We start from the raw sequence: 22,543 nt of genomic DNA on the forward strand, positions 1-22,543 counted from the left end.
TACAGCAGAGTAATTATGAATGAGTAATTGTCTATATATTTCAACAAGCTACATAAAAATTTCTACCATATACAAAATGTAAGTATTTGAGGACACAAATACATTTAATCTGATTTCAAAAATACATTATGTATGTGGGTATACATAGTCACATACACTCATATACATGTATACATATATACTAAAACATAACATGATACCCAAAACATAGGCATAATTTTGTGCTTGTATGTATTAGTGTGTATGTGAATCTGATCTTGGTAATTTCCTTAAGCCACTAGCTCTTTTCTTTCCTGATGGTTTCTCCCAGGGAAACTAAGAGTCCTGATGTCTCTTTCATCAGTGGGGGAAGCACATCAGAGCCCTGCTGAGAACAACACAAAATAAGCTATCTAGGACCTCTGAGCTGAGATTATCTTTCTATAAGGTGACTTCTTAACATAAACCCTTTTAAGTAAGGATTTAAAAAATGAGCACAGGCTTTTTCATTCATTACTGCATGAAACATAATTTTACAGAGAAGGGGTTTATGCATAGTGTGTGGATGTGGGTGTGGGTGTTGCAGAAACCTTTAACAATGAAGCAAAGACAGAAAACCACAGCAACAAAAATTTGGAGCTGACAAATCACCAGGTAGACTTGAAAAAGTTGAACCCTAAGTCAGCACAGGGGAAAACCCATTACAATCTGGCTTAGACTATGTACTCCTCAAAAACTTTTGACAGTGTTAGAACCAGTGAATGATGAACTATTCCAGGTTGGGAGAAAATTCAGGTTTAGGATTGTGTTAATCCTCAAATTCTCTTCCAAACATTGCATCTAGGTAAGCTGTCTTCCCCAATCCGAGTAGGAGACTAGAGATTTATTCTTTGTTATGAGATGGGCTGAAAATAATTACACAGTGAATAGATAGTGTACCACAATGTAGAGGAGGAGATGAAATGAATGTTTATACACTGAGTGCTAAGAACTATAGAACGCTGACAGTCAGGTCTTTACCATCCAGAGGTAACATTGATTAAGAAGCAAGTATTCATAAACTGTTCTATTGAATGGTAGCCCCTTTCTACAACTACATAAAGGTAATAAAAATATTTAATACGTTTTTTATTGTGAAAATACCGTACAGAGGGGTTACAATTACATGAGCAAGACAATGAGTGCATTTCTTATCAAGCATTGTTGCCTCCTCCTTTGTTTTTCCCCTACCATCCCTGCCCTTCCATCTCCATGACTATACTCTCCCCCTACTCCCCTCCCCTGCCAAAGTTGTAAAGTTCGTTTTTCAACATAGCATCTTGTACATCTCATTGTTGCAATGGGTCCACCTGTATCCCTTTTTAAAGAAATAAAAAATAGAAAAATACTTTGTAAGCACAGCAACATTGTAAGACCCGAAGATAATGATAACCGGAAATCTACAGGAAAAAGCCTAGCAGTATCTCTCTACAACTAACACTGTCAACAAGTGATCATCTCTGTATAGAGAGGATGGGAAACTGCTATCTTTGATAATAGATGTTGCATACCTATGGAAAAAAATAACAAGTAAAAAAGGCAAAAAGGAAAGAAAGAAACCACTTCAAATCTTATGCACAAGAGATGGTTCTGAGGCTTGACAAACATTTCTGTCAGAATGCACATCCCAGGAGGCTGCAGTATGCTCCCCCACACCCTCCCATCTTTCCAAGGGCCATGAATCAAGGGTCAGTCAAGATCAAAAGAAGTTGCTCAGAAAAAAGACAAAGCTGTCCTTGCCATCTGTCTAACTACTCCTTATGGTTCTGAGATGAAAATCATATGCCAACCTTCATTTTCAAAACCTTGTTCATAAATCTTTCACCAGCCAGGCTGAGACCTTATCTATACACGGAGCTATTTCTAGATTCTAACACTGCTATGGCTCTGGTGTGACACGATGTGTCTTCCTCAGACAGTTTTACTTTGATCCAAAAGCTATGTATTCGTGGGTCTGCCATTTGATTCAAAATATCATGCTTGGTGTACATTGAAATAATCATGCCAGGTTGGGGGTAGAGCTGAGTGGCAGAGTGTGTGTCTAGCATGTGTAAAGCTCAAAATAATCAGCAAATCTACAAATCACCAGAATCAGCATAAGTCTGTGGCTATGACTTTGAATCAAAGATTCAAGGAGATGAGTTTAAAGTAATAAATGTATTTTATTGAGTGCTTGTTGTACCCACAGAAGATGGTACACACTTCAATGAATTTTCTCTTAATCCTCACAAAAGCTCCATGAATATACATATTCAGGAGGCTGAGATCTGAGGATCGCGGTTCAAAGCCAGCCTCGGCAGGAAAGTCCCTGAGACTTTTTTTTTAAGCATTGAACCAATTGTTTTCTTTTTTTAATTAATAAGTCTTTTTATTGTGAAAATACTGTACAGAGGGGTTACAGTTAAATGAGCCAGGTAATGAATACATTTCTTATCAAGTATTGTTGCCTCTTCCTTTGTTTTTCCCCTACAATTCCTTCCCTCCCACCTCCTCAATTACACTCCCCGCCCCCTCAGATTTTTATCTCCAATAAACCACCCTAAAACCAGAAGTGGTGCTGTGGCTCAAGTAGTAGAACACTTGCCTTGAGCTGACGGGCTGAAGGACAGTGCCCAGGCCCTATTTCAAGCCCCATGACTGACCAAAACAAACAAACTCCATGAACCGCCATTATTAGTATTATTACCTCTTCCATTACATAGATTAAAAATTCAAGATTAGGCAGATCAAGGAACTTGCCCAAAATCTTCAACTAGAAAGAAAGCAGACACAAATCAAGGCTAGAATGGGGTTCAGAAATTGTTAGTTTAGCTTCTTCATTTTCTCAAAAGATATGCAGCCATAGACCAGGTGTGATAGTTTAAACCTATAATTCCAGTTATGCAGGAAACAGAGATGGAAAGATATGGTTTGAGGCCCTCCCCCCAAAAAGTTAAATAAAAGAGCCTATATCAAAATACAAGCCAGTATTGTGGGTACAGGTCCATACTTCAGGTTTATAAGAGGCAGATTTAAGAGGATCTGAGGCTACCCCTTAGGAAAAATGTGAGGCTCTATCTGAAAAGTAACTGAGGTATAAAGAACTCAAGGTATGGCTAAAGCAGTATCATGTCTATTTAGCAAGCACAAGGTCTTCAGTTCAAACCTCAGTATCACCAAAAAAAAAAATTTAAGAATGTGTTTGAAATTAAAGAAGAACAAATCTGTCACATAAGACTTAATATATTTAAGGATAGAACTTCATGTAAGACAAATGCAAAATGCATGAATATTAGTACTTTTAAAACTGTTCTTGTTATCATTCTGAAACCTGATAATAATTTATAGATGCTCAGGGAGACATTTTTAATAATTCTAAAGACTCTCTGGATCTTTCCCCTACCATACCAGTCTATAACTTTCAATGCTGAAATGTCAGGAGGGAGTCAAGAGGCGAAAGTGAACGAAAGCCTGCTTCTCCATTGGGTGACACAGTTTCATTATGCAGAGAAGTGAGTTGTCAGGAGCAGAGTTTGGCAGAAGGAAGACAGACAGATACTGGATCACAATATTTCCTCTGCCACAGAAGACACTTAGGTATAGATATACACTGCTTTCTTCAGTTGATGTGTTCTTGGAAAGCTAGTGAGTAATTGAAACATTGCAAATAGGAATCTTATCGTTCAGGTGATTCCATTAATTGATATTTTCAAATGGCAAATGCAATCAACATCTACATTTTAGCACCTGTACTGGGCTCCCATGCTTTCTCATGGTTCACTAAATCCTGCCCCCATGCTTCTGCATATCATAAAAGTAAGGGTTTTGTCTTGTTTCAGCTACCTACAGCACCTAGAACAGTATCTAGCACAACAAATACTTGCTGGATGAATAAATGAACTGATCTACTGATCATTTTCTAATTATTACATTATTTAACTGCTGTTCTGCCTTTGTCCATTGTGTTCAATCAGTCTGGAATGCCTTGCCAATGTTTTATTTATGCCCTTCCTGAAAAAAAGTGAGTTCAAATGCCAACACCTTTCCAGATACACAGTTCCTGTCAGTATGAATAGATTTCAATGGCATGATAATATTATATGGCATGAAGCTTATGTTATTTATTGGTTCCAAGACTGTAACACTTAATGAGAGCAATCTATTTGGAATGGACAATGGTAAAGAAAGCTTCAATATTAAATTTTCACAGGCATTGTTAGCATTCAGTTATTCCCAGGTTTCCATTTGTGTAGTTCTTCAAAAGGTAATTTGTGAGATCTTCCTAAGATTAAAAAAAAAGGTGCTACTTTTTATTCCTAGTCCCAATAGCAAGCAATGTGCATAGCACAGACAAATGAACTCCAGAGACAGACCGCCGAATTAACTCACTCCCTGGTATGGTTGTGAATAAGGCTGGCACTAGATTTCTAAATGTGATCTCATTTACTCTTTTTAAGCCATGTCCTACCCTCATGAAAATGCTACCTCTGAATAATCAAAAAAATACATTTCATTTTAAAGACCCCCCCAAACCCCAGTAACAAGACCACCTTCGCTAGATTTTCTGCACCTGTGGTTCTCAAAATGTGATCCCTCTAGATCAGCATCACAGCAACTGGGAACTCAGAAAAGCAAACTCTGGGGCCAGTCCCAAATCACTGAATTAGTAGCTGCGCAGGTGGAAACCAGTAATCTGTGTTTCTATAAGTAACAATTTATTATGACACATAGTTAAGTCTGCGATCCTATGATAAGGGACGACAACTGGGCAGAAACTTGTCCTCACTTTTTATAAAACAGTAGTGTGTCCAGGCCCTAATCAACCATGTTGACACTGGTTATAATAGACAAGTTCTCTTTCCTAAGGAAACAAGACTTTGTTTTAAGCCAGACAGGAGCAAATTAGTTAAATTCTGATCCAAATAATAGTGATTAGCAATTGATATGACTACAGTTTGTTTTCATAACGTGACTTAAGCCAGTAACTGTTGTTCATTGTTTTAAAATTCACAGCAGAGGGTAGGAAAGGTGGATCAGTGGTAGAGTGCTTGTCTTCCATGCATGAGGGCCTGGGTTTGATTCCTCACCACCACATAAACAGAAAAAGCCAGAAGTGGCACTGTGACTCAAGTGGTAGAGCACTATCCTTGAGCTGAAGAGCTGAGGGAAAGTGCCTAGGCCCAGAGTTCAAGCCTCACAACTGTCAAAAAAAAATGCACAGCAGAACTACAGGACATTTTTGTAGTTGTAGCCAGAGAAATTCATGAACTCAAGCTTAGAAAAATAAATAAATAAAAGTGAGGCCAGCAAGAGTAACCAGTACCAAAAAAGTTATGGAAGCATGCAACCAATTTGAGACCAGGTGCAGCTGGTGTCAAGGCAGGACAGATGAACAATAACAGGAAGGAAGAAATGTGGCCTGATGAGGAGGAAGGCAGTGGCTTCGGAACTGGGTAAAAACCCAAGTCATGCATCAACAATGCTCACATACAGAGACATAGAGAACTCCAAAAGCATCATGAGACACTGACATGATAGTCAAGATCTTAAGGCCAAAACCTAGCCCCATACATAGAGAAAATAATAGTCCTAAGCACCAGATCACAAAACGACACTACAAGTTATTATTGACAATTGGTTTTATGCTTGGTTCACTTTTCCTCTCTCTCTCTCTCTCTCTCTCTCTCTCTCTCTCTCTCTCTCTCTCTCTCTCTCTGTCTCTCTCTCTCTCTCTCTCTCTCTCTCTCTCTCTCTCTCTCTCTCTCTCTCTCTCTCTCTCTCTCTGTCTCTCTCTCTCCCTACATATAGACAGGCAAAATAGATAAATAGAAGGTAGATTTCTTCCATTAATTTTTAAATTAATCTTATACAAATTAGGAAGCAATGACATGGAAATACTTCTTTTTTTCAGGTTTCAGGAAATACAAAGCTGCTGGTGGTATATGCAACTTCTAGTCTTGTGATCATTTACCTACACAGTGAGTTTCCCACATGAGCAGGACAACCATTCAGGGAAAGGATTAGTAAAGGAAGTTGAAACCCTATGCTTAATGAGGTCCCTGAGGTTGGAAACCAATTTACTGCACATAAGAGCACTAAGTTCTTTCTAGAAACCAAGAGACAGCAAGCAGCAAGCCAGTGACTCTCCAGGCCTGTTGCTCATAGTTTCCAGGCTTTCAGGTGACTCTAAGTCAGCAGAGATTGGATGTCCTGAAAGTTAATAGATCTGCATGTACCTCGACGGTTTTTCAGTAATAAAGAAATGCTTGTTGGCATCCCCAAAGAGAGCAAAGCATACCTTTGATGTTCCGTGGTTCAGACTCAGATGTCATCTGACAGCTCTATGCCTGACTTTCTGAGAGTAGTGTCTGTCTTACTGGATTGCTGTGAGGGTTACATAAGCCAATACAAGTAGAATATGGTGTCTTATACCCATAGCAAAAGCTACAGAACCATCATTTCAGGCACTCACTTTTCTCCTCAAATGTCCTCTCCATGTCTGACATGAATAAAGCATGAAACCACGAAGCATGAAGAGATTTGTTGAAGTTTAAGTAAATCCATTTAACAGTTTATAACTGTTATATCTACTAGACAGAAAAATAATAACTGTCATCAAATACTGATAAAAGATTTGAAAAAGAATAAGGATCCATTCAGAGTTTAATCATTATTTAACTAACAGCAGTTTTTATATTGTCAACAGACATAACTTTTTACTTTGCAGTAATCAGCAAATATGTGCACCTATGCTTTTTAAAGCATTGCTGTTGTATCACAAGTATTTCTGGTGGTAATTCATGTGCATAAACATGTTAATGGCCGTTAAATTTTTTATTCCCTTTTGTTCACTGCATAATCAAAAATTCTATCTCTTAACAAGATGTCTTAGGACATCTTTTATCTGGAAGCCAAAAACTCTCCCTCTATCTCATGCACTGGGAAAAATAGTTATCAGTTTTTAAATTGTTTGAAGGCAAAAATGGGTAAATTTAGTTTTGAACATTACATTGCTAATGACTGAAACCTTAAAAGAAAACCTCATCTCCCTTCTAAATTATGAGTAAAATACCTCAGCACTTGGACTGCTGGCGCAATTCTGTTACTATTTCTTCCTTTTAAATATTAGAATCTTGCCTCGGGCAAGAAAGAGATGACACCATATTCAACAAATAAATTTTATAAATGATGGGCACATAAACTAATCTTAATTGCAACAAGAACAGATATGAGTGTGAAAAAAGGATGTTAGAAAATAATACTGTACAATCTGCTGAGAAAAACAAGAAAAGTTATCAAATGTGGTCAGATAAAACAGTAAACAAAAGCCAAACATAAATCAGGAAACAGAACATATCCACTGCATTTTTATATAAATATTCCATAACTCTAGTTGTCATCATCTTCCCAATGCACAGACTTTTGACCAAATCCACTTTTCTTTAATAGAAGAACAAAACCAGAGAAAGAAATAGCCAGCTCAAACTCACAGAAAGGGTTGGAGCAGGAATTAAGATTTAATTCCAAATCTCCATGATTTCTAAGCCAGAGTCTTTCCATACAGCCTCTGCAGCTGCCCATCAATGCAGATGTACACCTGTGGCCTATATACAGTCACAATTATGCTATGTAATAAACCAAGTAGCAATTTCCCCCCAGTCTCAGTACTTTCTAATAGATTAACCTACCTACGAGCCCAACAACTTTAGTTACAGAAGTCACAACATTGAAAACTTGGGTCAGAGCTGGGTATGGTGGCTCACATCTAAAATCCTAGCTACTCAGGAGGCTGAGATGTGAGGATCACAGTTCAAAACCAGCCTGGGCTGGCAAGTCTGTGAGACTCTTACCTCCAATCAAAAAGCTAAAAAAAAAAGCCGTAAGCAAAAAACTTAGTGACAGTGTTGCCTAAGGCAGTACTGGCACAAAAAAATGTGTAATAAAAAGAAACCAAGGTAAATCTATGATTCTTAAAACTTTATTGGGTCTGCAAATTAAGTATAATTTATGTGAAAACCTTTACTCTTGACACACAGAAATTTCTCCTTTAAAGCCCAAGAATAATTAAACCAAATTCAATTTTAAATAGTGCCGGTCATATTTTAAATATTTTGAAATGAAAGAAGAGCCTTTGTATCTAATTTTAGACTTCTTAGATTTTAATAACTAGAATGTTCACACAACCGTTTTTATAATTGTCTTATTTATGGAGCACCTAAACCAATTTTAGTATGTGAACGAACCTTAAAGCAAAACCATCCCAGTATGTCTAGATTTGTTAGTCTCCAAATAACTGAAAAGAAATTTCCCAATTTTCCTTCTATGGAGGCTTGCTCAAGCTGTTTGAAGGTTACCCATATTTGAGGATTGGGAAAAGCCTCTTGTCTGTTTCTAAGAAAGTGTGTGTGTGTGTGTGTGTGTGTGTGTGTGTGTGTGTGTGTGTGTGTGTGTGTGTGTGTGTGTGTGTGTGTGTGTGTGTGTGTGTGTGTGTGTGTAGTTGTCCTTCGAAAGTTTATGGATTTTCCTTTTGGGCTGTTTCTCAGGCTAATCCAGTCAAAAGAGAAAAGAGTAGTGGTACATCCCTGTAATCCTAACACTCCAGAGGTGCCAGTAGGAGGGTCACAAAGGTCAGGACAAAAAATCCTAACTACAGACTAACATTTTCTTTTTGCTTCTTTATGTGCTTTATATCCCGCTTCAATGATCTGTGCTCTCGGAATCCCTGGCAATGGAGTTTGTTTCAGCTAAAAATCCAAAAATCTCATTTGCTAGAACAAATGAGAAAAGCTCTGTGAAGAGCCACAGGTGTCCTTTGGGATTGCTGCCAAGCTCCTGTCATTTACATCAGAGCATCTAAGTACCACAGCCTTCCTTGGTGGGAGCTCCACATTCCTAAAAACAAGGAGAAGGGACTGTTTCAAAAAGTAACTGGAGAGATGAGAAAACTAAAATTAGAACTATAGACACAGATCCTGGAAAAAAAATACTGCCATGTTCTTCATGTAAAGATGCTAATAAGAGGAAGATGGTAGGAGAAATGACATGTCATCCTAGTTTCAGATTCTTGCAACCTATTTTTCATACCAGTTTTCTAACCAGAGATACAGGAATGGAATCTTTCTTTTACATGTATGAGATTATCACTAAAGATCGTGGCAACAAAAGATAAGGCCTATGAAGGAGGCTGAAAGTGTCCTTGATTAAGGACAAAGATACATGGTAGGGTTTCATAGGACCCATCCCAGGAGCTTACTGCACATCTCAATTTCCTGAATGCTTCTAAAATGGCTCAAGGCCATATAGCCCAGGATTCCCAGACTGATGTGCATGTCAGACTCAGAACCACTGTGGATGACCAGAATAAATAGTTGATGTTTTAATCCCATTCCAAAGCACAACACTTGACCTTTTCTAAATCACAAAATATTACATAAGTACCTCAAAACACAATCTTGTAATAAAGATAGATTCGGGTATTTGAGAAGTAACTATCAAAAATGTAAAATAGGTATGGAGGATGTAGGTCAGTTTTAGAGTATGTTCTAAACACAATTGAAGACCCTGAATGCCATCTCCAGCATCAAATGAAGAAATAAATAAAAATAAGGGGGAAACTAATATTTTCAGTCAATTAAAGCCTTTGTGAAGTCAGTGAAGATTATTTGCCATATCAGTGAAGATTATTTGCCATATATTTGCTGCTAAAACTACAAAAATAGCAAAGGTCCAATTTCTATTTCAAGGATCCACAGTCTAGTAAAAACCTAAACACAGCTAATAAAGATAACCGTTAGACCTCCATTTTAAAGAACTTTAAATGTTTTATGAGTGTGAGGTTTTTTTCTTTCATAATCATGTGTGGACTGGGGTGAGGATATAAATTTTAATTTGCAGAGAAACAGAGAGGAGATAAGTTGCCTAAATCATTTAGTCTTAGAGCCTCTGTTTTGTGGTCTATAAAATAAAGTAAAAACCTATAAATCCCCAGTCTTTGGGGGTATAGAATACATTAAAATTCCTTTGAAAAAATACAAAATTTCTTAGTTATGTTTAACTGTAGCTATTCATATTTGACAAATCAAGAAAGCCAATACTAATAAATTTAATAAATAATTATTGGTCATTCGGTGGGTATATACCTCCTATTTAATGTTATCAGTGTTTCACAAACATAAAGAGATATAAAGAGAGGGATAAAAGACTAGTAAATAACTCATTGACCACCCCTAGACCCATTACTGAGGCCAACAAGCCTGATCATATCTATGGAAGTCAGGTTGCTAGCTAGGTACTAGTCAGTTGGAACAACTTTTGGAGTAGATACATAGCTTGAATTCAAATGTTCTCCCACTCCTTGATTCTGTTTAAAGAAAACAACCAAAAATGAATGGAAGACATTATTACTTGAAACATGAAACCCTCCTTAAGATCTTTATACATGGTTAAGATTTTGTATCCTAGCCTTCTGGGTAACAGAAGGGGAAACTCAGAAGGATGAATAGACGAGATGCATACAATATTAGAAATGGATAGCCCTTGAACTGCTCAAATATCCCTAGGCCACAAAGGAAGTTACTATTCTACACCTCCATCCTCTGCATGTAACAGTGTGCCCATAACAGCATGGTAATTCAATAAGCCTTTTGAGTTCAACAAATTTAGCCCTCTTAATAGTTAAAAATCATAAGACCCCAAAGAAGAAATTTTGTCCAAAGTTCCATCACTAGAGCTGGAGTAAGAATTTAGATTTCCTTTGCCTGGCAACCTGTTCGGTGATGATTTTTCTGCAATGTGTTTTACTTATCCAACAATGAGGACCTAAGTGTTGTGGTTTAACAGCAAAGTGGCTTTTCCTAAAATCACTTGGCAGTTCTGCGAAACCTATGACCACATAAATGTTTCTTTTTGCCCCTGCAAGATGAATGATCTTAGCTTCAGAGAAATGACTGTTCTGTGCCTTAACTATGCTGTCTCCTACCCCCAGCTGGACTCTAATGACTGAGGAGATCAGAACACAGAACTGAATTTTCATAGGGAACACGTGTAAATGTCTATCAAGGAACAAGCCAGATTCTTGCTTTCTATGCTCGAATCAAACTGACGTTTCCAGGAACCCTCCTGATAAACTTTTTACCTCCCCCAATATACAATCTTCTGGATGCATAATCAGAATGTGAAAAATGAGTAAATGATATTCAATTCAATGTATAAAATTTGAATCCCTACTACGTAAACTAAAGTGTTCTAAGGTAGGCATGAGTAGGCACAGCAAAAATTTTGGAAGCTTAGATTGTGCCCACAAGATTAATCTATTTGTGCTATTTGTGGAGGTACGAGTTTGAAACCTGTAAAATCAAGGGTTCCATCTTAGTTTTCTGTTAGATTTTTGGAATCAATTGCATTGGGCAGAAAGCATAGGCTTAGTAAATATTTGTTTAAAGGAAGAACACAAAAATTATAAGCTGTTTACAAGACATATAATACATGAAGGATAAATAAGTACACCACTAAAATATTAATTTGAAAGCCAAGAATTGTGGATTACAGCTTTAATCCCAGTACTTGGAAGGCTGAGGCAGGAAGTTCATGAGTTCACAGCCAACCTGAGCTATGTTGGGAGTTGGGGCCAGTTTGGGCTATATAGTAAGCACCTATCTCATAAAGACAAGTGTGTACTATCTATCTCTCTACTTCTCTCTATATATAAAGATATCTATATATAAATATATAAAGATATCTAGATATAAATATATAAAGATATCTAGATATAAAAAAGGAGGTCAGGAAAAAATACTGAAACAAGAGATGTGTCAAATGAATCTTAAAACACTTGAATGAAGCTATATGACAATGGAAACTTTATTCTTGATTTAAGTAGTCAAATATCTTCACATTACAATCGCTAACAAGTGAGTCCTTGTCATAAGTTCAAGATAAATTTAGAGAGTAACTGTTTAAAGATAATTGGGTTCTTTAAGTAAATGACTTGAATAAGAACAGTCAAGGCACTTAGAAGTGAATCTGATTTCTGATCTAACCATGAGGCAGAGAATTTCTTTTCCATTTTATTTCCATTCGTTCCCAAAGCAATCAGATGACTAGAACATTGCCACATATACGTTGAGTCTATGTTGATTAGTTAGATGATACTAAGTTTTCTCTACTGAAGTCCCTGGAGTGGTATCATTCTAAGACTCTACATTTCTTACAAACTCTCAGATGCTATTTTTCCTCTCTGGGGACCACCAATGGTAAAAGCCAAGGTTACTGATTATCTAGGGCTATGAACTGAAGTATTTGAAAAAACCTATTTGAAAAGTATTTGAAAATACCTATGCCCAGGTCCTAAGCCAGAACCAAATACCCCAAAATCTCTAGGGGTGTTGCTTAAACAGCCTTACACTTGAAAAGCTCTACAGGTGTTCCTAAAGAGTACTATGCCAATGTGTTGAGGACCTAGATAAACAAATATGTGACAAAGACAAGGAAGGACAAGAAAAAGAAACAGGGAAACTAAATCTGTGCTTCTCAAATTTTAATATTTATACAAATTACCCAAGATTCTAATGCCATAGGCCTAGAATAAAAATTAGAACCTCTAAAAGAAGTCTAGTCTAAGTAAGTGATTTGAGTATCAAAAGTCTAAATAAGTGATTTTTGAACATGTACATTAAAATATTTTAAAATCTACCATGATATTTCTCCCACTCCAACATTTTAACTTAATAGCGGGCAGGGATCCTGGGTGCTTAAAAGGCCTGTGAAGTGATTGCAATATGCAATGAAATTTGTGGACCAATGGACCAATGGTCTCAATACTAAATACTTTAAGTTAGTTTACAGCCTCAACTCCTTGAGTCCTACCAGGCAGAAATGTTGTCAAAAAAGCTTAGATTGTTCAGCAACACAAATTTTTCAAGCACTATTGCCATAGTGCAAAAAGATTACTGAAGTGGACCATGAACTGATTTCCTCTTCTCTTTCCCCCAATGATAGGAAGTGATGTAAAATAATAAGTAATCAGGAAGCAAAAGGTAATTGATCTTACTAGTAAATAACTAGGTCTGGATAGAGATTCTGAACCGTCCTCTAAGAAAGGTTTTCAATGCACTAGAAAAATGTGAAAGTTGTCAAATGCTGATGACAATAGTCACAATTAAATTGGCCATTAGAACTTTTTTGGGATCAGGAATTCTTTTATCCTCAACTAACTCCTGCAATGACTCTTTGACCTTCTCTTTTAAAAAAGAGCATCTGTTAGAAAAGAATAATTATATGTACTTACATTTGAAAATGTGTTTCTAGAATTATATTTGATTCTGTTGGGGAAAAATGATGCATAGCAGTACAGAGTATAAAAGATGAACCAATTAGAATGGAACAGGCATACATATAAACTCTTAATGCATTCTTTTCTTTCTAAAGTAAAATATTTCAAGTTGGCTACCTTTGCATGCCATTCATATCAGCTTAAAAAGTGAGGCTAGTATGTGTGTGTGTGTATAATTCAATATTTTTATGCAATTGTTAACTGGCTAATTGATCTTTGTGAAGTCCAGACACTAACATTCATAAAAACGTTCACCTTAGCTTTGGTCCCAGGAAATTATTCTCAGAGAGAAATTATTGGTTCAACCCAAAATTACAACACACTATAAGCTGTGGCAAAAATATTTGTTGCTTTTGGATCACAACCATATAGATAGAGAGAGAGAGAGAGAGAGAGAGAGAGAGAGAGAGAGAGAGAGAGAGAGAGAGAGAGAGAGAGAGAGAGAGAGAGAGAGAGAGAGAGAGAGATACATAGATAGATAGATAGATACATAGATACATAGATAGATACATAGATAGATAGATAGATAGATAGATAGATAGATAGATAGATAGATAGATAGATAGATAGATAGATAGATAGATAGATCATTGTTTTCTGGATTCACATAGAACTTCAGATCAGATCCTTCTCATATACTTCTCAAATTTTTTCTCCTTTCTGAAATCCCAACAGTGGCAGCATGGCTGAAGTCCTACTGTTATCAATCAGAGATACAAAACATCTCAAACTCTGCATGGCACATAGCATATTTTCATGGGCGATGAGGAAAGTAAAAGATACTGCTAAGAGATATATCCTTATTTTACAACTGGCCTTGAAGTTACAGCACAAATCAGAGGCAAAAAATAAAAATTATACCAAGAACCCTTGCCAAGTAACAAATTTAATGACCAAATTCCAAGTGTCATTTAAGCACACCCAAAAATACTATTTTATAAAATTATAGTCTCCTTTCTCTTGTTAGCCTTATGTTCTACAAATGTTTAATTTACTAGATTATCACAGACCTACCTTCATGAGTTAAAGAAAATTAGCTTTCATTTTAAAATGGATTCTATGATAGAGCTAGTAACTCATGTGCATTTATAGTCATGGATTGCTCATACATGTTCATTATTGTCAGACACTGAGCTGCCCATCAGTAGATCATAAAATAATTTGTTTAAACTTAAAATTGTGAACTAATCTGAATAGACACTTGAGTTCTTTCCATAGTGTGCTTACATACAAATTCATTAATACATAAATACTAATTAGCTGCTCCATATACTCTTATTGAACATAGTTGCTATCATTCAATGCTCCAGTTTTATTAATCATCCCAGAAATAGGTAAGTCACCCCCACTCCCTGATCCGAAGTACAATGCCACAGTGAGTGACATTCTTGGTTAAAAATAAAACCTTGCTTCAAATATAGCTTCTCGAGTTCTGGGTAATGAATATAGTTTCGTAAAAGTTGACATCATTCTTCTGATTTCACCAGAATTAAATACATCCAATATTTCTACTGGATATCTGACCACATCATTCAAGGCTGTCACAAGCTGGTGGGCATGTTGAGGTGGCAGAGAAAAGAATACGGTGCCCAGATGGGGTTAAACCCAATCAATACCCAATCTAACCATCTCAACAGTCATTCTGTTTATGTGTATTAAATATGTCAACAAGAAGTTGATTTTTAATATACAGTTCGTGTACCAGCTGGTGTGCACATCATGCAGATTTGCTTACGAGGAGGATATGAATGCATACATGTCCAGAACTGGCAAACATATCATGCGTGAGAGCCAAGCGGCACTCTAATACTGTTCTCCTTAGAGGTCAGTTCCAATGCACGCTGTTTCAAGTAGACCCAAATTTTTCAGCTGATACATATTCAATATGCAGAAAGATGTGGTCATACACATCCAGAAATACCATGTTCATGGGTGGGGGTGGAAAATTCCAAGCATCTTTTATTTTTTTTTTCACCCTCTTTGAAGCAAAGCATTACTGTACCTCGGATACAAACATGCCTGTCAGTGATCCTAAAGCAAACAAAATCTATTTCTTTCCCATCAATCCATTTGAACAGAGAAGAGATTGCTTTAGCAACGTATCTCCTCCCCCTCCATTTTGGGAGGAATGCTTCTCCCGCCACCACCCTCCCCCTCCCCACCCAGAGGGGGGAAGGTGGAGTGGGGGGGGGGGGAACTCATCACACTCCACTACGCAACTGATAAGAGTATCAAACACTGGCTTCCAGGCTCTGAGAGTTAAAACCAAGTGGCCTTCTTCCTGCCACTCGCCCCGGTGCTGCAATGGACCTAGGTCTCCTCCTCCTATCGACCTAGTGTGATGCTGGCTCCCCAGCACTGCAGTCCCCTCGCTACCCAGGACTGCCCGGGCCACACGCACCGGCCAGCGGGAAGTCCCCCCTCCGGGGCCACCAGCCACGCACATACCTTTGCTCTCCATTTCGGTCCCTGTCGAGTGCGGGGAAGTTCAATGGAAGTTAGCCGGAAGGTGTGGGCCCCGCTACAGATCCCCAAATCTGGGACGCCGATCTGAGGATCTCGCCAGGACTTCCTTCCTTCCCTTCAGGCTTCCTGAAAGACGAGATTTCTTAAACCTTGGAGCTGCGCTCAGCCACCAAAGGACACGCTTAGCAGCCACCGCAGGAGGGGGGACGGGGGATAGGTTTGCGAAGCGCCTCGGGTACTGAAACGCATGCACGGAGCCTGCTGGGCACGGTCTTTTCTCTTCTTGGTTACGATTATGCTTTAATATTTTACCTGGGTCCGCGAGCAGGAGCTGTCCTCCGAGCGTGGTGCTGCAGGTGTAGTGACGGATCATCCCACTTTGCTCCCTGGATGTACAGCGGATTGGCATGGGCGCTGGCACGCATGCGCAGGCCGTCCCTCCCGGCTCCTTTTCACCGCCCCCTGCTCCCTCCCCCCCACCCTCTCCCACTCCCCCCCTCCCCCCCGCGCTTCCCTCCCCAGTACCGCCTCGGTTATCCCAGCCGAAGAGATGGAGCGTTCGGTCACAGCGAAGAGCTGCTAAAAATAGACTCTGGACGGGATTTTCCTCTGCAAACTAGGAGGGGGTTAATAATAATAATAATAATAATAATAATAATAATAATAATAATAGATTGGACTAGAGCTGTAGATCGACCCTACATGCTTTTCCAGGATGGATGACTGACGCCTTGGAACAAGTTGGGGGTATGATGTCCCCCACCCCAAGCTGAGGAAGAGAAAGGAGCAAGAAGGAGGGACTGGCAGCTCTGCTCAGTGGTCACGATTTGGGTTTCTCCTCCTAACTGCTCAGATCTTTCCCAGGGGTCTGTCTCCCCGGGCTTGTCCTTCCCCTCTTCCCCCCCCCCCGCCCCCAAAACCACGGACTTGGATTTCCACTGCCATTCCTGCACTCGGTGTGTCCTGTGTTGGGTGTAGGGCGGCACGTTCCTGGGGCTGTCGAAGGTGGGCGTTCTTCCTTCCCTGTGCCCACGCAGACTCGGTGTTTCTGTGCCAGCCTCTGGCCTCCACCTGAAGCCGATCCGTGAGCAGACTCCAGGGCTGCGAAAGTTCCCCAGCCACTGGGGATATGTGAAGGTACACTTTCGCTTCTTTCCAAGATCCACCAAGAAAGCCAAGTCCCCAAGTACCTTCTTGACAAGTACTTTGGAATGGGATATCTAGGTGGTCTGATGGCTAAAGCCTGTCATCCTAACTGTGCTGGAGGATCCCAGTTAAAAGCCAGCCAGGGAGACTCTTCGCTCACATTGCCAAGCAAAATGCCAGAAGTGGAGGTGTGGCTCAAGTGGTAGAGAGCTAGATTTGAGAGAGAGAGAGAGAGAGAGAGAGAGAGAGAGAGAGAGAGAGACAGAGAGACAGAGAGACAGAGAGACAGACAGAGAGACAGAGAGACAGAGAGACAGAGACAGAGAGAGAGACAGAGACAGAGACAGAGACAGAGACAGAGACAGAGAGAGACAGAGACAGAGAGACAGAGACAGAGACAGAGACAGAGACAGAGACAGAGACAGAGAGAGAGAGAGAGAGAGAGAAGGCAAGGGCCCGAGTTCAAGTCCCAGTACCATAGAAAGGGGGCAATGATACGTTATCTTTCTATCAATTGGCATGGGAAATGTTTTTCTTGCTCAGCCAAAATAACTTCAGCTGCTGCTTCCTTATCAGAATATTTTTAAAGCCTATGTACTCTATTCATATTAAAAACATTTGGTAAGCAAATAATCATAGATTGACTAGCTTAATTTTTTAATTGTCCAAATTATCCAAAGAAATTTGCTGCTCAAGAAAAAAAACCACATTTGTTTTAGGCATAAAAACAAATCCAGAAAACTGTTCTATGGAATACTTGGAATATCCAAGAAAAAAAACTTTGCAGATGTATCACACACTCCACAGTTCCTGGGGACCCTTCTACGGTACCTTTTTATCCCAGTTTTCAAAAAGTGGAAACACACTAACAGGTACCACCAACATAGAACTCAAGGCTAACTATAATTTAATCTTTCTCTAATGATTTGGAAGGCAACCTGGGATTTTCCAATACCTTTAGGCCATGATTACAAATATTAATCATGTCAGCTCAAGTAGAAATGAACATTTCTTAGCAGACGCTTCCTGCTGTTTAACTGCTATGGCAAAGCGTACATCCATCCAGCATTGGGGAATTAAAACTCTCAAACATGGGGGCCCTAGAGTCAACTAATCTTTTAGTCTCTCTGGACTGCATGCCTAAACAAAGTTTTTGAATAATCACAAAACTTGGAGTGAATTTTAAATATTTAGATAGTATAGGACATGGGATCAAGGTCAAGTGGTTTCTGAAGAGCAATGATCTGTTTTGTTGACATACATAATTCCTGCTCTCAATCCTAAACCTTCTAACATTCTCTCTCTAGAATTTCAGAAGAGAAGATATGTACAGAATACAGATACACTTACTTTTTTCTTATGCTTTTTGTTTGTATTATATTTTTACAATCTTTAAGTAATTGTACAAAGATGTTACAATTCAAGATTATGAGTATGATACATCTTGATCAATATCACCCCTTTCATAGTCCTCTGCCATCCCTTCCAACCCCCTACATATCCTCTGAATTCAAATACACTTGCTTTTTAGTAGTGTTTATTCATTGTTCAAAATGTGGGTTTATTATGACATTTTCATAGACTTCAATTATAGACACCCCTTGTCACCTTTTCTTTTTTCACACCCCTTTCCTCAGTTTCCCTGTTCCCCACCAAATAATTCTCTTCTATGTTAATGTCTTTTTAAAAGATAAAATATGATTCTGCATACAAGGGAAGTGATATTGATCTTTCTGACTCTGGCTTATGTTGCTTAACACGATGATCACCAATTCCATTTATTTTCCTGCAACTGACATGATTTTATTCCTTATGGTTGAGTAATATTCTATTGCATACATATACCAAATATTCTTTTTGTTGTTGTTGGTTGTGGGGCCTGAACTCTGGGCCTGGGCGCTGTCCCTCAGCTCTTCAGCTCAAGGCCAGGACTACCACTTGAGCCACAGCGCCACTTCCAGCTTTTTCTGCTTGTGTGGTGCTAAGGAATTGAACCCAGGGCCTCATGCATGCAAGGCAAGCACTCTACCACTTAGCTACCTTCCCAGCCCATAACAAATGTTCTTTACATACATTGTTGATCAACAACTAAGGTGGTCCCATAACTTGTTTACTGTGAACAGTGCCTCAATAAATACAAACCTAGATATCTTTGCTGACTTTGATTCCTTTGGGCATATACTCAGGAGTACCATATCAAGATCATAGGGAAATTCTATTTTTTTCATTGTTTTAAGAACTTCCATATTGCTTTCACTAACTAACATTACCACCAACAGGAATATACATGCTATTAATATTTACTACCTTTCAGGTGGAGAAATTATAGTGTGGAGAGTACTTGACAGTAGTCTCACAGTGGAGCAGAACTGTCTCCAAATCTGAGGGTCTGAAGAAAGAGGTAACCCATCTTTTCCAGGATGATTTCCTGTGTAAATCCTCTCTCCCCCTCCCCCCCCCCCCACTATAGACAGAACAAGAGCCTCCTACTTCGTTAACTCTTATACTGTTTCTTCACAACTTTCAATGTTATTCCTGTCATTGTTTCTTTTTACTTTATTGGAAAAATCTGTGGTCGGACATTTGCGACCTTTTTATTTGTCTTAAAAGTTAAATGCTAGGGCTGGGAAGGTGGCTCAGTGGTAGAGCGCTTGCCTTGCATGCCTGAGGCCCTGGGTTCAATTCCTCAGCACCACATCAGCAAAAAGAAAAAAGCCGGAAGTTGTGCTGTGGCTCAAGTGGTAGAGTGCTAGCCTTGAGCTGAAGAGCTGAGGGACGGCGCCCAGGCCCAGAGTTCAGGCTCCACGACCGGACCCAAAAAAATATTAAATGCTGCATAATAATTTCTCTTCTTTTTTTTTTTCCAGTTCTGGGGCTTGAACTCTGGGCCTAGACACTGTCCTTGGGCTCCTTTTGCACAAGGCTAGTGCTCTACCACTTGAGCCACAGTACCATTTCTGGCTTTTTCTGTGATTAATTGGAGATAAGAATCTCACCGACTTCGCTGCCCAGGTTGGCTTCAAACTGCAATCCTAAGATCAGTTTCCTGAGTACCTTCAGGTGTGAGCCACCAGCACCCAGCTAGCCCCTATTATTCTAAATAAACATCCAGATTTTCATTTTCCTTTACTTCCATAGTTACTACTAACATATTTCTGGTATTTTTTTTTCACTTCATTATACCAAATTTACAAATACATATTCTGTTTTACTCCTACAGTCTCCCCCGGTACTCTACATAAGGATATTTTTTCTATTAAGAACACTAATGATTCTGCATTTTAACTTCTCTTACATCACTTCCAACTTTCTATTTTGTATGATTATGATTTATGTATATATTTTATTTCTGTTTTCACACTCTTACTATAAAAAAATCTGGGCTCCTGTATTATCTTCGTACTTTACAGAGTGCCTTGACCATTGGAAAACACATTAAATGAATTTAAAAAAAAAAACATTTGATACGCATGTTTTTGTGGCTTTATTATATGACATTAAGTTCAGGAATCATAACAAATCATGATAATAACTCACTAAGTGTCAGGCACTATGATAAGAATTCTGAATGTCTGATTTTATTTCATATTTTATAGCAGTCCTAACCTCTGTTATTATCTCTGTGTTGGAAATGAGCAACTTACCTAAGAATTAGAGAAGTTAAAATATGAATGAAATATAATCTCTATCCTCAAAATCACAATGCTTGTTAAAGATGGCAGAAACAGACATGGTTTTTAAAGATCTAGGAAGGTCTAAGACAAGAGGGTATCCCAGCTAGGATGACAGCACAGAACAGATGGCAGCTAGCCATGGAAAGGTCTCAAACGTTAGACCTAGAAACAGACAGACCATGCTGATTCTTAAAGCCTAAACTTCAAGGGTTGAAGTAGGGAGGCAGTGACCATACATATGTGATTCTAAAAGTGCTTTTCATAATAAGAGGTTATTATCATCGTCCACCAGGTGTAAGTTCCAGTATGAAGTACATAGTGGAAGGAGGTAAAGGAGTACAGTGCTCATGTGGGCCTGATTTTGAAATCAGCAAGATGTGAGTTCTAATACAGCAAACCTATTGTTGTATACCGTACTATCTTAGACATTGAATCCCTGTGCTAGTTTCTTTATGTGGCAACATCAGTGACAGCACCTTCTAGGCAGGGCTGCTGTAAGGGCTGATTGTGAGATAGATAGATAGATAGATAGATAGATAGATAGATAGATAGATAGATAGATAGATAGATAGATAGATAGATAGATAGGTAGATAGGTAGGTAGGTAGGTAGATAGATAGATAGATAGATAGATAGATAGATAGATAGATAGATAGATAGATAGATAGATAGATAGATAGATAGATAGATAGATAGATATAGATATAGATAGATAGATAGATAGATAGATAGATAGATAGATAGATAGATAGATAGATAGATAGATAGATAGATAAAGATAGATAGATAGATAGAGATAGATAGATAGATAGATAGATAGATAGATAGATAGATAGATAGATAGATAGATAGATAGATAGATAGATAGATAGATAGATAGATAGATAGATAAAGATACAGAGAGAGAGATACCAAAAAATACTAGTCACTCAACAAATTATACTCACTTTTATTAAAGTCTTGGATTCATTTGGTCTGAAGATTAGAGACTGGAAGTCAGGTTCTAGTGGTTCAAACCTGTAATCCTAGCTACCCAAGAGTCTGAGATCTGAGGACTGTGGTTTGAAGCCAGCACAGGCAGGAAAGTTCAGGAGATTCTTATCTCCAATAAACCACCAAAAAGCTGGAAGTGGAGCTATGGGCTCAAGTGGTAGAGTAGTAGCCTTGAGCACAAAAACTAAGGGACAGCACCCAGGCCCAGAACAATAAATTAAGTAAAAAATTAGAATGTTGGTAACATTTTTACAAGAAAAGAGTTTAATTCACCCATCCCAATAAATGAGAGGATTTAAAGGAAGAATTGCTTCATGAGTGTTAGTAAAGAAAAACATTTGGCCTAGTTACTATGAACTTGCTAGATGATGAACCTGAAATATAGAAAAAGTCTAGTAGACTAGCTATTTATTCTTTCAAAAACGCCAAAGATTAAGTGGTAGTAGGCCCTTGTACTTAGAGTCACCTGACATTCTGATTTGTCCAAGAGATCCTCTTTCTATAGCTATCAAACGTATATATGTATGTGTATATATGTATATATATATATATATATATTTTTTTTTTTTTTTTTTGGTCAGCCATGGGGCCTGAACTCTGGGCCTGGCACTGTCCCTCAGCTCTTCAGCTCAAGGCAAGCACTCTACCACTTGAGCCACAGCACCACATCCAGCTTTTTTCTGTTTATGTGGGGCTGATGAATCGAACCCAGGGCCTCATGCATGCAAGACAGGCACTCAACCACTGAGCCAACGTCCCAGCCCCATCAAATGTATAATTTGGGCAGGGAGAGTCTGGTCATTGGGCCTGAACTCTGGGCCTGGGCGCTGTCCCTCAGCTCTTCAGCTCAAGGCTAGCACTCTACCACTTGAGCCACAGAGCCACTTGTGGCTTTTTTCTTTTTGCTTATAGGGTGCTGAGGAATCGAACCCAGGGC

The 22,543-nt window shown here is 38.7% G+C and overlaps 1 protein-coding gene across 1 annotated transcript in view; it reads right to left on the bottom strand.

Moving 5' to 3' along the window:
* Positions 1 to 16,192, bottom strand: part of Fgf12 (fibroblast growth factor 12) — a 539,269-nt gene extending 523,077 nt beyond the window's left edge. Inside the window, exons 1-2 of the mRNA XM_070029838.1 lie at positions 16,106 to 16,192; positions 15,776 to 15,919 (exon numbers count right to left, since the gene is read on the bottom strand). Of these exons, the coding sequence (XP_069885939.1) occupies positions 15,776 to 15,788 (13 nt within the window). The 5' untranslated portion in view covers positions 15,789 to 15,919; positions 16,106 to 16,192. The remainder of the gene's footprint in view (positions 1 to 15,775; positions 15,920 to 16,105) is intronic.
* Positions 16,193 to 22,543: the final 6,351 nt, after the last annotated feature.

This window comes from Dipodomys merriami, unplaced genomic scaffold (genome assembly GCF_024711535.1).
Source record: "Dipodomys merriami isolate MVZ:Mamm:240054 unplaced genomic scaffold, mDipMer1.0.p SCAF_2, whole genome shotgun sequence".
Classification (NCBI taxonomy): domain Eukaryota; kingdom Metazoa; phylum Chordata; class Mammalia; order Rodentia; family Heteromyidae; genus Dipodomys; species Dipodomys merriami.